We start from the raw sequence: 15,374 nt of genomic DNA, 5'->3' as shown, positions 1-15,374 counted from the left end.
TTATGGAATCGTTTGACAAAGATTTATGTAATTGTTTGACAAAGATTTATGGAATGCTTATTCTCATACTATTCATTCATATTACCACCGCAAAGGCAATGGCGTTTGAGTTAGTTTTCCGGTATTCCCTTTTTTTTTTTTTTTTTTTTGTTTTTTGCCCAGAATTGCAGACTTGGGGAATGATAGCATGCTGCTGATTTTTCCTTGAATCTTAAATTATTCGTTAATTCACTCCCCAATAATTCCCTCCCAGCTATATATATGTAGTATATAGTTATTTTGGTATTACAAGCGCGGATGAACGGAAGGCGACAATCTCCAGTCTACGGTTTGATATTTGCTTTCTAGTTGAGATCATTTGTTCCCGTGAAGGTTGAATCGGGGGCAGGATAATCGTGCAGTATGGAAGTTTGATCACAAGCAGCAGGCATGTGGCTCTGGATAGGAAATGTGTGAGGCAAGTAAGAGAAAACTATTTGGTTTCCAGTATAATATTTCCTGCAGCAAGCATTTAGAAATTAGTGGGGTTGGATACGGCGTGGCAAAATCTGAGAAATTACTGATAGAGGAGCTATCCCAGTAGGTCTTGACAGGAAGAGTTGATTTGTGTCACCAAATTGTGGAAGAATTTCAAGTCCTACCACAAGGGAAGCATAAAAAAGGATGTCAGCTCGAGCTCCAAGGACCGGGGGTTCAGATATTTATATTACTTGATATACTTTTATTGTACAAGAAACTTACACGGCTCTTCAATGGTGCTAGCAGGTAGGCAGAAAAATGTTGCTGGTCGCTGTTTCATGGTTGCACCGGTTTTTATTATTCCGTCATCATTGCGCGGATTTCCTCGTATGTATGAAACCAGACCACTCTTTGCGTATAGAGAAGAACCCTCTGTGTGAAACCATACATACCACTCTTTTCTCATCAGTGCCAGAACTTGAGCCAAAACTTTGATGGTGTTTTTGAGTGAAAACAATTATTATTATCACTTAAAAATGAGCCAGGCAGCATAGAGTGGAACGAGCTAGCTCCTCGTGATCGGCCGCGCTTTTCGCGATCATGCTAAAATGAGCCTTTCAGTTCAGGGTCCTTCTTCTTGCGTCTGCCGCCCATAGTAAAAATAATGCTCTCTTCCACCACCGCGGCGGCAGTCAAACGAGGCGCGGTTTACCAACCACTCCAAGCGTATGATATAAGATCTTGTCAAGTAAACCCGATATATTCTTCGTTTCTCTCTTTCTTGTAGGGGAGAGGAAGAAGAGAACGCTGCAACTAGGGAGTTCGTCGCACCGGATAAGGTTACGGGAGCAAATAGAAAAGAGCAAGGGCGAGAAATAGGGGCCAAAAAAAAAGGACATGAACTTCCGGAGCCTGGAGGAGTTCTGGGCGTATTATGTGAGCCAGCACTCCAAGGCGTCGACCCGGCGGTGGCATTTCTTCGGCACCCTCTCCGCACTCCTCTGCCTCCTCTCCTCCCTCCTCCTCCTCAACCCGTGGCTCCTCCTCCTCGCCCCTTTCTTTGGTTACGGCCTCGCCTGGTACAGCCACGTCTTCGTGGAGCGCAACGCCCCCGTCACTTTCTCCCACCCTTTCTGGTCCCTCCTCTGCGACCTCAAGATGTTCGGCCTCATGCTCACCGGCCGGATGGACCGCGAGATCAAGCGCCTAGGCAAGAGGCCCGTCCTTCAGGCCTTCTGATCGCCACCACTTTTTCTTCTCTTCTTGGTAATCCTTTGCGCACCGATCTTCCACCTGTAATTATTATTCTATCTTGATTTTACCGATTAATTTTATGCGATGGCGATATCTGATGAATGGGTATTCTGCATAACCTTTCGTGTTTTTTTTTTTTTTTTTTTTTTTTTTGCCCCCCGCTGCTTTTGCATCGTTTTAGTTTAGATCTTAATTATTAGATTTCCCCCCTTCTTCCCCAATAGCACATGCCTTCGATCCCTTTATCTCTGGAATGAATTCAAGTGCTTTTCCCCTGTCTTTTCAAGGAAAATAGAAGTACCAAATTCGATTAAAAAAAAAATAATCAAGGAAAAGGTCTTGGATGAGTTGCTAGTGTGGAGTCTCTTTGTAGCAACCTTGCTTGCAATTGTTTCTGGATCCTGTTCCGTTCTATCTTACAGTATCTGAGGTTGTCTTCCACAATTTTTGTGGAATTGCAAAGATTGACTGAATAGAGAAACAGATCTTGACAATGACGGAAGACAGAATAATCGATTATTTACTACAGAAATCTAGTATGAAGAGGAACTAAATTATCAAACAGATATATTGATTCCAAAGGACGGAGCAGAACATGTATGGGGAAAAGATAGACATCATTTCTTTTCATGCTATGGCTAACAGTCAAATTAGTGCCAACATAAGGTCTTATAAATATGGAAGACGGATTGTTGACAGCATCATAGTTTGTATGCATTGTGGTCTTTGGGAAGAACTTTTCTTGATGATATGAAATTTTCTAGCTCACTTTGGTTTGAAAAGATGTCTTATTAATGGGTCTTGACATCAATGAGCTTTATGGAGTGCTGTTAACAACTGATGGACACTAAGTCCTGGGCCATTATAATTTTAATATTGCTTTCCTTAATGTTTTTCTCAGGTGATCTTGTTCTTGTTGTTCAAGAGTTCTCTAGTGAAGATCGGGTAAGCGAGACGACAGATTTAATTTGGTTATTATATATCAAGGAAGCAAGATAGGGAGCCAAAGACTTTAGATTTTGGTTCCTTATTTCGAGCATTTGTAATGTTTTGAAATTGTTATCTTGTTATATAGGTATGGTTATTGATGGAGTCTTCTCATGCACAAGCAGCCAGTCTTAAATATTAGAGGATATCAAATGTGACTCTCACAGTTAATGAATGTTATTCTTAGGGAAGGATTGATTTTAAAGCCTTTATTTTTGACATGGATCATAAGAAAGACTATGATTGGGTGGATTGTCTTTCCTTGCTTATATGCTTCGGGTGGGGAAAAAAAAGGAGCTGCTTGAAACCATTTGATATATCTTATTTTTATATTTTGATCAGCATCCTTTGTTTTTTTTTTTTGTTTATTTTTATTTTTAACCTCACAAGTTTCATTACGAATTTCTCGAAGAAGGATAGCTGATAAGTGATCTAAGAATGAAATACAAATATATGTTGCTTACTGTTATTTTATGTCTTTACATATATTCAAGCTTGAAATTAAGAAATGTGTTCTTAATATTAAGCTATTGAGCTGATTTTGGGTCTTAGTTCTTATAAGTTTAGTATATAAATTATTTTAGTAAATTTCTTGTTAGTTATTAATTGCAGTCCGCTAAAAGTAAGGAGGATATCCAAACATGGCATATGCTGGATAGAGGGTTATGTTGATAGTTTCCAATGGAATTTTTAGATTGATAGATGTGGGTGTTTCTTTAGATTTTAAGAATGTCCCTGTTAAATCTTTAATCACAGGAGTTATGATAGGTCCTGGGTCAAGGATTCTTGCACATGAATTGAAAACTTAAGAAACATAATTGCAGCTGCATTTCTGATTATGTCACAGCAGCGTGTCAATCACTTTGGTTGGATTCTTTTATGGCTATAACTTAACAAAGATTCTTATTAATGGAACTTTTTAAAAGTATCAAGCTCCTGTGAATCTCTTATTTCCCATCCAGATGTTTTCGTTACCAATCATCATCAAGCACTTTAAATTCTGCAGTGGGTGATGGATGGTCGGTGGTTACATTTTGTACTTCAAATTAGTTTCTTTTGTTAGCTAATGTTTGGTTGTCAATTGTGGCCCCCCTGTGTTCGCTTTGGGTTACTCCATTAGACGAGAAAGTCTAAGGGCAGATATATTTTTTGCTTTGTTTACAAAATATCGACTGCTTCCATTTTGCTTTGTCATTTACCTGGTCGCCATGTTTCTAAAGGTGATGTGTCTGGATCTGCAGCCTGCAGGAAGGAGACCTATAGATTTGACCTGCCTGGACAAAAAACAAAGAACTCAACCATGATGGTGGACGATATTAGTTGGGTTTGGAGCAGCGTCTCTTTTCCTTGTTCAGCTGAGAGCTTACTTTGGTCTTCTGTAGTTGCTGTCAGTTCATTTTGTATGGTACATACTTCAGTACCAAGGAAACAAGTATACTATTTGCCATTCTATTGCAACATTGAAAATTAGCAATTCCACTGCTCAAGATGAAGGGTAACATTGCCAATTATTTTTCCAGATCTTCGTAATGCTCATTTGTGGTTATCGTCCATGGTTGTTGAGATCTTCGTAATGCTCACTCGTGGTTATCGTCCACAGTTGGTGATCTCTCCATAAGAATGTTGAGGCCATGAAGTACCGAGCAGAGGATGCCTTCAGAAATGGCGAGATGAATGCAGAACATCCTTTTCTTTTCAATGGAAATTTGAGGAGAAAGGCGCACACTGGTGCTATTCCCGGTGTACTACCTCCGGATTCATGTACGGTGCATGGGGATGGCTAAGAGTGGGTTTCATTTCCACCAAGGTTGGATTTGTTGGGAAATTACTCCTGCCGGGACTATTCCTTGATGGCTACCAGAGTTTCTTTATTTTTCGACGGAAAAAAAAAAACACTTTTCCCCCAACGATGCCTACTGATTTCACAGAACATGACCGATGCAATCTATCGTACCGTCTCGATGTTGTTTCGATTCTAATTGGTAATAAAGCACTAACTTTGGCTTTCTTAAATTACTGAAACTTTCTGCAACAAAATGAATATTGAGACGGACGAAGCTGCTGGCACCAAGAATAAGAAAAGTTTACGCTTACTGTAAAACTTTCGATAACACGTTAAGCATTGTATAATTCGAAAATCAAAAACCTTCCTCCAATTGTTCGCTCCCAGCATTAACAACACCACAAAAAAGTCACTAATCTGTATTCCGTGAGAAGGATGGCAAAGGTGCACCGTCCTGTGGGCGAAGAATAACGAGGACACCAAACATCCCCATCATGGGCAGCACCACAAGCCACTTCAGCAGCTTATAGAAATGCATGTGGAATGTCAGCGAAAATTCATCAGAGAAATATAGTCCATTCTTGTCGACCATCTCCACCAGCACAGTACCTGTTGTTCGAACAGGTACCGTTGGCAGCTTCACCCGCTGCTTCCCCCGTTGATTGTAGACCTGCTTGACCGCTATGCGCCTCTCTCCTTGATAATTCCCAGGAACCAATAAAGTTGTCTGGATGTTCAACACCATACAAGGAGAAAGAGAAAAAAAAGCATTATAAGAAATGGATGGTAGATTAAGTGAAAGAGAAGCCATTGCGGAGAGGATGGAGTCTTACAGTAACATTATAAGGTCCTTGAGACCCCGAGGGTTCTTCTCTGTATTTGTCTACAATCTCCATTTCCACCCAGAAATGTTTGCCTTCTTCATCGTGAAAAGATCGGGATGCGTCTGAGACATAAATTCCTTCACGATTATATCGGTATGCAGCATTATTCCTACCCTGGTTTGGTGATCTCCATTCCTGAAAAGAAACAGCAGAGAGATAAGATCCCAAAATATAATGTGTTCCAGCAAGACTGATCCACCTGTAATCGGGGCTACTTTCAGCAGTGAAAATAGGCCAGGAAGATGAAAGGTCGAAGGACCATTTGCACAGGCTAAATAGGTGAGCAATTTTATATATCAATCCACATTGCATCTAGCACTACAGATATTCATTTTTTAAATGCGATGACGAACAACATCATCAAACATACAAGAATAGATGGAGTTTTTCCATCATTCACATCAAAAGAAGAAACTCTGCCATACCTTGAGAGGATGGTGAGGTGAGAGGGTGGAAAAGCAGAAAACGTTGCCATTCATGGTACTAACAATTAGATCAAGGTCATCTCCACCATCAATATTATCAGCCAAGACCATGCTATATCTGCGTATTATAAAAAACCAACTATCAGCACAGCTATGCATGGATATTATTAAGTCAAGCTTTTCCTTTCCCTGAAAACAAAAGTGCTTATATAATTGACAGATGAGGAGATGTCGTACGAAGTCTCGCCAATGTCAACGACATCTGCACATGATGTGGCACCATCAATCAAGTACAAATAACCATCAAATGAAGTTGTAACAAGAGTCAGCCCCTTTGACTTTGCATCGCGTGTGCTTAAATCAACTAAAAGAACCTGACTCATCACCCTCCCATGAGTTCGATATGGGAAGGGATGAACTTGTGAACCATCTCTTCCGCTGAGAACGTATATATTTCCTGAGATTGTTGCGACTACAACGTCGGTATAACCATCCCCATCAACATCACCTATGGTGGGACCCTGGCATCAAGTTGATAATGACTATGAAACATAACTGCTAATATGCTAATATAAGCATAATATGTACTGCAGCAACAATCTTCCCAACGAAACATGTTCAATAAATGTGCATGTCTGCCACCATGCGTCCAGGAGCATATGTACAAAATATGATAAAGGATACCCAAATAGAGTGCTGACACTGAAGCAATCCCAAATTCAACAATAAATGGGTGAAATAATCCATCATAATCTCCCAAATAAGAAATAATCTATCATAAAGGGCAAGAAGAAGCAGTTCACAATACCTGCCAAGAAGCAGGTTCACACATGCACTCCAGTTTTTGTCTGAAGTCCAAGGGTTGGTAGGCCCTATGTATTGTACCAATGTCATGTAGAAAAGCCTTTTTTTCTAGCTTCAACATGTGCATATGACAATCAATGAAAAGGTAGAATTTCTAAAAAAAAAAAAAAAGCAAAGGGCATGTAGATTGATTTTTAAGCATCCATCGGTGCCAATATGCCAAGTGTGATACAAAACAAGGAATGGTACTAAACTTGCTAGCATGAGCATATAGATAAGAAGAAGCAAGCATTATTTAGAGCCCTTTTGTTGGGTAAGATTTGTTGGTTGTAGAATTTTGCAAACCGAAATCTTTACTACCATAATTAGAGCTATTAGTTTGTGCAGTTGCCAAAAGGAAGCGCTACCTAGATGAAAGTAGTTCTTTGTAGATAAAAGAGAAATTATTGATATAAGCCATCATATAGAAGAGGCAATCCAAATTTTATTTTCGTTTGCTCAAAATTCAGATCTTAATTATATAACCATGCCATAAATGGTTCGCTAGCATAGCACTCTAATGAAAGTACTAATAACATATACAACCATAACAAATCTTAATGTGTCATTCAGCTTTGGAGATCATACTAGTTTAATTCTTTTCCTGTTTGGCGCACATGGCTAACAATGCATAATCAAAGCCTTTCTCAGGTTCGTTGGGAAATGAGTCGATCTAGATAGCAGGTTTGGGATTGGATTCATGCACAAGCAGCTCTTTTACCAAGTCAGACTGGGTGGTTTGCCGGTCAAGATTCCGGTTTGCTGGCTCATGGCAAGTGGAGGTTGTTCTGGACTAGGCTAACCAGGTCGAGGAGGTAGAGACATATTTATCAATTTTTTCTAGATGTAAGCAGAGCCCAATAGGAGACCCAAATGCAGGAGCCCAACCAGGAATCGACTTAGTGGATCCAACTTATGTCAGATCACTCTTGAGTTTCAGCCCAATCAACCCAATTGTTCGCCTACTGTTAACACTAATTAGGTTTTCTTGAATCTCCCTTTTCTAAACACTATAAAGAAATATAATACCAAAATGCCAAATATCATACCTAGATTTTAACAGAAAAAAATTGTAGGAAGAAAAAAAAAACTTGCCTGTGGTATGAGACTCTTAAGATGTACTTCCCAAATTTCATCTCCTTGGGCATTCCATGCAGCAACATTTCCATGGGTATCAGCTGTCACTATTTCAATCTCACCATCATCATTTATATCTGCTGCCACCACTGGTCCCTGAATCTCAGCCATCTCAAGTGGAAATTTCTCTCTCACCTTACCTAGACATAAACAATATCAGATATCAGTCAACAAGGTACAGGCTTTTCCTCACATTACTCATTCATACTGCAAGGGGCTTATATCTATGGCTGCAAACAATCTGAACTGCTCCTTGGTAACTCAGGATCGGCTCAACAGCAGCTTGTTCGAGCCTGTCCCAGGAAGAAAATGATCTGAGCTCAAACAAATTTCAGAATTCAGCTCATAAATAAGCGAAGCCTGACACTAGTAGATTGCAAGATAAGAAGAACCTCGACTTGGCTCAATTAAAGATTGGCTGATAACTGATACAAGCCATGCTTGTACAAATTGTGTTAAGTTTGGCATGAGCTAAAGCTAAGCTTGAGCAGCCCCCTTGCATACCAACTTGAGCCCAAGCAGTCTGATACTTGGCTCAGCTCTGCTCATTTGAACCCCCTACTTATGCCTACAAATTATAAATGAAGGTTGCATATTTCCTATGTGCTATCCACTCAACAGGTGATAAAATCATTTGCAGCTGCAATATTAACATAAGTACAAAAAACAAAAGCAATTGCACAATAGATAAACACAAAACATGACAGCAAGGAATAAAAGATCCAAACGACTATGAAATGATATGTTTCAATCTCAAAGTTTTGAAGGACAATATGCTAAACCAGACTACATCGTGACCATAACCAGAGAAACCATGCCCAGATAAGTTTTGTATGGAGAATAATTAGGAAAAGAACTTGTGATACTACCAAAGCAGAGATATGATTCATAGAAGATAAAGAAAATAAAATTGTGGTAACACCAAGAAGCTCACCATGATGATCTAAAACATAAAACAAGCCATATGAAGTGCCAACAAGTATGTCCATACATCCATCACCATCCAAATCAGCAACTGTAGGAGAAGAATATATATATGCACGGAAGCTTCCAGTATCAATGCTCAGATCAAGATCAGCAGTCCATTTGACTTGTTTTGTATCAAGATTGAAAACAACAATGCCACTTGCTACATATTTTTCGATATCAATGCCACCCAAATCTGCTAAATGCTCTGGGTTATCATAGTACCTGTCAATTTATAAGCCAACATATTACCACAAAATTAATAAGGAGCGATACCAAAGGTTTATAAACAACAGAGTTGTCATCAAAAAATCTAATTGAAATTTAAACCAATCAAAAGAAGTGATTTGCAAGCTGAAATAAAACTTTAATATAAACATGAACAAGTAGAATTAACAGTTTGAAGTTAAATGAAGTTTTGGGTGCATGGAAGACGAGGAAGATATCCCATGAGTAAGAACAAGGGCTGACAGATATGTTAACTGGGAAAAATTTTCCAGCATCCGCTTCTACTTTTATGTGATAACTCTAAGGCGATAATTTCAAGGACATACTAGTCATTGAATAGTCTGTCGATCATCGCATTACAGTCTCTTTTGCAGTTCGCCAATATGTTTTCCATATAAAGCTATATCAGATTTGCTGTATCCCTTTTAGTTTTTGCATCCGTATTCATTCTATGAATTACTTGCACCAATCTTAATATAACTCCAAGATCTAGGATGCTCTTTTCCAATCCGTCAAAGTTCAAACCCATCCAAGGCCATTAATTCTGGTAACCTCAACAATGTAGCATTTTCCATGCCTAGCCTAAAGTACCTCAGATTTTATCCTTGTAAAAAAGTTCTTCCTACAGTCCTGTTTTTAAATCTTTATCTTTAACTCTATTTAACCCAAATAGATAACTCTGGTGCCACCTTTGGTGTCAAAAATCAAGTTTGATTCTCAAGTACAACCAGTGAAAGCAACAAGAACTTACAAATCAATAACATTCCTGCAAATAGCATTAATCAACAACTTAAATTTGTTGAGTTACTATAGCTGGAAAAGGTGACTCACTCATAGTACCCAAGGTGTTGAGTAGGCTACAGCAAACAGCACAAGCAATTCACACCATTGTTTGACCACTCGTAAGGGGTGCACTATGGTTTTTCAACAGGTTAACAGGTAGAGAGATGCTTCTCTAAACAACTTCTATGAGCAAGAACAAAGGAGAATGTCTCATTTGAGTTATATAAGGAGCACTATCAAGACTAAAGTAGTATGACTGAGTAGAACAAAAAAAAAGGATGTGCATTGCATTGGTGAAATTCAATGTGCAGTTCTATAACAAGTGGATAGAGTGGTGGGTTGCATTTCAATTGGAGCAGCCAGGAATCAGATATCAAAAGTAGATAAAACTGTGGCCGAAGCAAAGCACTTGCCACTGGATTATAATGAGAAGATATTTTCTTTTCAAGAAAGGCAACATTGGAGTCAAAGAATGCATGGAAAAGATGAACAAGCTAATAATTTGATATCAAATTGATGATGATGATGGACAAGCTTTCTCTAAATTCCAAGAAGGCCATAAATCTGAAATTCAGCAAGAAATGAGTAGTTTGTGGTTTTATAAGATCTGCAACATTCATCGAATGACATTAAAGAGAATTTTTAGCTAGATGACCAGGTAATGAAACACATCAACCAAAAGGTTAGCGAAGGTAAATGAATATTGAGAAGTGCCTACTTAAAATTTTGCAAGTCATCATATTCTGGACCTGTAGCATTGGCTTATAAAGACAAAGCTCAGGAAGTAAACTCTTCATCACGAGACAACAAAGATGGTGCTTTCTTTGTTAAGGGATAGTCTGCAACTGCATATTCTAAAAATGATCTTGTTAAGAAAACAAGGATAAATTATATGAACTCAAAGCTGTGGTGCAGCATCAGCAAGTATTGATGATAATGGATGTTGGATATGATATAACTAAAGTTAACTTCAGAATTTTTGACTAATCCTTGTCTGGAAGGGGAAAAAGGATTGTATTTGACAAGCCCCATGCATGTTTTCAACTTAATAACTGATAGTGGAAGCAGCTTTAAAAGGCATAATTTATTACAAATATAGTAACAAGACATTCTTAAGAAGATCACATCCTATTACTGTAGAAAAGGATGGAGATAAAACACCTTAAAATGACAAAGACTAAAAACCATAACTTCTTTTCTCAAGTCTAAAGAAATGGGAATTATCTGAATTACTAACCCTACCAGCAAAGATCTGTTAATTTTGCTGATCAAAATAATATATAATATCCAAGAACTACATTAAGCACACTTGGCCAGTCTTCAACACAGCTAAGTAGTGGAACATGTGCTGAACTGGGGCACTTTCAAAAATATCCAACAAACAGCAATCTATATATCTACAACTAACTCAAAGTTTCATTCTTTTACCATTTGCTTCATGTAAAGGAATATAATACTAGAGAGTGGGGTGGGAGGGAGTCTTACTCACGATCAAAGAAGTAGGACACTGCAACAATCATCTCTTGTATGCCATCATTGTCAATATCTGCAATTACCTAGATGGAATACCAGGGTTTCAGTGAGTTGTTAGTGCCCAGATAAACTAATTTTTCAATTATTACCAATCTTTAAGCATGCACTCAATATAGCATTAAAAAAATCAATTTTTGCATGTCATACTTACTGGAGTGCTTAGGATGTGAGAATCTATGTTCACATAATCTTCCATTTTCTCATGTTTCACTTCTGTCCATTCCTCATCTCCCCACATGGATTCATCAACATAATCATCATAATCATAACTATACTCATCAGCTAGATCTTCTGAATTCTGGAAAAAATCAAAAGATGAATCAGCATCTTCTTCCAGAACCTCATTGTTTTCCACAGTTGTTGCATGTGAACTGTTATCACTAGCATGAGATACAGAAGTTCCCTCTTGAGCCCCTTTTGAATCAGTGTCTTGAAGAAGTCTCCGTTGAGAATGTGTTGCATTCTCTGCCAAGGTACTTCCTGGTGATACACTATGCATGGTGGTATTATCCAGATTGTTCACCAGCACATTATCTTGACCTGCTTGAGCAGGATCATGTTTTCCTTGATCGTCTGGCTTGGATCCATTCTTCAATGAGCCAGCGTCACCAACCTTTGATTTAACGGAATTATTTAACCCAGATGTGCTTCCATTCATATCTGCACAAAAATACAATACATGGATCATCCGAAACATTTGTGACATTTTTATATAAAAATATTCATTAGGTGGAAGGATAAGCTTAAAATGAAGTGATTCGCCACATATCCAAGTCTAACAAACAGTTTAGGAGCAGAACTTGATATTAGGTATTATATGTGAAACTACTGAGATAATGTTTTTCAATAGCATGAAGCTATCAAAAGGGAAACGACAGACATGTTCTGGATATGCTTCTCAGATATAGAAGCACAGATTGCATGTATTTAGCTTTGGGCAGCATCATGCAACAAAGAATGAAAATTTGTGCATGATTACAATATGATGGCTACGAGAGTATATTAAAAATATGTGTATGCAAAGCAACACCAGGATCCATGCAAGACTACTATTACACATTTTCATCAGGCTAAGAAAGTGAGAAAGAGATGGTGTGAACTTGGGTTATTGGATTAGCAGCCAAAATAGTGATATGGGTGAGAATGGTTCACCAATCACCAGTCAAATCAGAACCAGAGAAATAGAATTACATTGTTGATTACTTACGAGACATTGCATTCATAACAGTAGCCTCTTGAACTAACCAATCATCATGAACATCTGGATGAGAACGGTCCACGGGGTCTGGATGCAAGCCAACATACCAGTTCTTACGAACTTTTCTACGAGGTACCTCTAGTTTGTCCATCATCATATAGCCTGAGGCCCTATATAAAAATTAAATCAAGCTTTAACTGTACAAAACCACCAAGCAAAAGATGAGATTTATTTACCTGAAAAAATTAATAACACCATTGTAAGTAGCCAGAGCTATTTCTCTCGTACCATCCTGATCAATATCATATAAGAGAGGACTTGAATGAACTGTTGATTGGTGGAAGACAGGCCAGCCTTTTAAAGAAAAAAATGCAGTTTAAATGTTAAATGCCAATTGCAATCCTATAATTGAGAAGTCTGACATGAAACAAGAAACAATGACAAAGTTTAATTGCAAATATTTTGAATTTCTTCTTGAAAAATTTAACCATTTACCAGTATACATCAAATCATAACTTAAATGAAATGTAAAAGGAAGTGGCAATGAGAATACCTAGAAAACAGCCAATAGTTTTGGAACTTGAAAAACATTCATATAATACTTGATGATTATTTTTATCCAGTATTACTACCAAATTGCACCTGGTAGTTTATCAATGTAAACCATTCCTAGAAGAATCAAGGTAAAGGGGACATCAAAATGCACCTGGTAGTTTATCTCCATCAGAACCTTCCAGCACTTCCAAATAATGAACAAACGATGGCACCACCACCTCAAGCTTGCCATCGCTGATATTACAGAAAAAGAAGCATTCCATGTCAGTACACATCTTCTGACAACTAAAACCACATTCATGACATATTTCAATGCTGGCAATCAGAAATGGAAGAATTGTCCGGAGCTTGACATCAAGGATAATGATATGGATGCTTATATGAGTTAAATGACACTGATAACATAGAATACATCTGCAGATTGATGTTTATAAAGCAAAACTTTCTCCAGGAAAATTATGCATTAGAGCATACAACATATCTCTTCTTGTGCATTTCAGCTATAGCAGCTCATTAACAGCACTATAGAGCTAAAACACACTGTGTTGGCTTGCATGAGTGCAAAGCAATTGACTGAAAATAAAAGCCAAGACGATTCAAGTAGCCGTTCGATGTTCTTATGCACTAACATTCAAAAGCAAAAAAAGATATAAATGAAACATACAAGAAAATAATCAATAAAGCAGGTTTCTTGTAATGAATCCAGAACCCAATTGGTGCGGACGAAAATTTTCACCTGTTAATATCAGCAATCAAGGGGGTCGCATATATGCTGGAGCTAACTTCAGTCTGCCATCTCAATTCAACGTGCTTTGGACATTTGGTGTTCAACAGAGAATCTTCGTCTCTACAAGAAAAACAACAAAATACCACCATCTTTTAGTCATCTTCGAATCACAACCACAATTACTTCATACAGGCGAAATTGCATCATTCCAAACGGTACAAAATATATGCACAAACTTGGGAAAAGAAGTTTCTTTGGGCAGAACCAGAGCCAAGTAGTAATGTTAAATACTGGGACAAAATCTGCATCCGGACCAGATCGACAAAATTCCATATTTGGAGAACAGATAACGTCTAGACTCTGCACCTCCATTGAATTGATTGACACGAGCTGATATAGAGGGAGAGGGGGTGCGGTATCGATCTTACAAGGTGGGATATCCGAGCATATCATCGCTGGCTTCGCGTTCCCGGAACTTGTTCGTCTCCTTCGCTTCTTCATCCTGCTTCGAGTCGGAGGCGCCGTAGATAGCATCCCACGACGCACAGAACACCAGCAAGGAGACGTAAAGCCCGGTGAGGAGCCTCATCGGTCCTTCGCGAGCTAGGGTTTAGAGACCCTTGGGGATCTCGATCGATCGGACGAGGGGACGCGGACAGGGCACGAAGAGGAAATGGCCCAAGATGCTAGCCGGTCACCGGCTGGGAGCACAGTGGATCTGGTTGGCCCAATTTAGATCTGTGGTCAGAGATTGTGAACCGATTAGGACCCGTCTTTCAAAAAGGTCCAAACAACTAACCAGATACAACGGGCAAAACCATGGATATGAATGCTGATGCAGCCGCAAGTACACGAGTCCAAACAACCCTAAAGAAATTTGAATAAGTGCTTATTATTCAATCCTTTTTTGTTTCCCTAGAGAAATTGTTCCATCGAGATTCCGTGCTCCACAACATATCTACACCCTTATTTATGATGCTTGGGTCGTGGATTTTAGAGCCATATCTCTCAACACCGTTGATGTTTCTCGCTATAGATGTCATCTCTAAAACAAATACCCTGAATGCATGGTTATTGTTGGACGATACCAAATTACATTATATTGCCCAGAACTTCTTGGAGACCCTTTAAAGTGTTTTAGTGTAGTTGGGATTCCATCAAATGGATCCTACAAAATAATCAGACATGCTATAAGCATGCTGAATCAAACTAACAAGGTCAAAGTAAGGGACCATCAACCAGAGATAGCCGCCATTATCACGATCATGAGTATAATAAGATCGCTTGTACCTCAGCAAGCATCGAAGTTAACAGTTCGATTAACTGTTATGGCTCATTTGATTGTTGACCGTTGGTTCGGTTCATGCCGAAGTCATTACTTCAAACAGGCGAGATCACTACTTTGGTTAGATATTAAGGTTAGATTGACCAATAAGTACTGCATTAAGATCCACAAATATTAGATCAGAGAAGCTATTATCCACAATATATATGTATTTTGCAAGCTTGTGTAAATACAGCTCCCCTACAATAATGCGACACCGTGTAAATTTTGACAAGGAAATAAAAACGTCCATCAAAATAAAATACTTACTAGCACCATGCTCGGGTG

General features: G+C 38.6%; 2 protein-coding genes across 7 annotated transcripts; one reads left to right on the top strand and one right to left on the bottom strand.

Moving 5' to 3' along the window:
* Nucleotides 1–163: 163 nt before the first annotated feature.
* Nucleotides 164–4,219, top strand: LOC105050550 (uncharacterized). 2 transcript variants are annotated; one of them, XR_003801660.2, is made up of 3 exons: nt 164–1,725; nt 2,615–2,658; nt 3,942–4,219. XR_003801660.2 is itself a non-coding variant. In XM_010930623.4 (2 exons), exon 1 carries the CDS (start codon nt 1,357–1,359, stop codon nt 1,696–1,698), a length of 342 nt encoding a protein of 113 aa, XP_010928925.1. In that variant the 5' UTR covers nt 191–1,356; the 3' UTR covers nt 1,699–1,725; nt 3,942–4,219. The 2 variants fall into 2 exon arrangements, 1 of the variants encoding a protein (XP_010928925.1); XM_010930623.4 differs by lacking the exon at nt 2,615–2,658 and having other exon boundaries at nt 191–1,725.
* Nucleotides 4,220–4,774: 555 nt separating this feature from the next.
* Nucleotides 4,775–14,475, bottom strand: LOC105050552 (protein DEFECTIVE IN EXINE FORMATION 1). Of its 5 annotated transcripts, none has more exons than XM_010930626.4 (13): nt 14,191–14,475; nt 13,772–13,882; nt 13,187–13,269; nt 12,717–12,834; nt 12,490–12,650; nt 11,434–11,942; nt 11,235–11,305; nt 8,707–8,963; nt 7,731–7,912; nt 6,030–6,313; nt 5,793–5,910; nt 5,317–5,502; nt 4,775–5,210 (listed from the first exon to the last, which is right to left on the bottom strand). In XM_010930626.4, the coding sequence occupies exons 1-13, from the start codon at nt 14,349–14,351 to the stop codon at nt 4,896–4,898; spliced, it is 2,556 nt and encodes an 851-aa protein (XP_010928928.1). In that variant the 5' UTR covers nt 14,352–14,475; the 3' UTR covers nt 4,775–4,895. The 5 variants fall into 5 exon arrangements, with proteins under 5 accessions (XP_010928928.1, XP_073100346.1, XP_073100347.1 ...); XM_073244245.1 differs by having other exon boundaries at nt 12,717–12,772; nt 14,191–14,262; XM_073244246.1 differs by lacking the exon at nt 14,191–14,475 and adding an exon at nt 13,999–14,168 and having other exon boundaries at nt 12,717–12,772.
* Between the last annotated feature and the right edge of the window lie 899 nt (nt 14,476–15,374).

Source organism: Elaeis guineensis, chromosome 10 (assembly GCF_000442705.2).
Source record: "Elaeis guineensis isolate ETL-2024a chromosome 10, EG11, whole genome shotgun sequence".
NCBI lineage: Eukaryota > Viridiplantae > Streptophyta > Magnoliopsida > Arecales > Arecaceae > Elaeis > Elaeis guineensis.
Note: the sequence above shows the minus strand (reverse complement) of the source record. Positions and strands in the feature narration are given on the sequence as shown.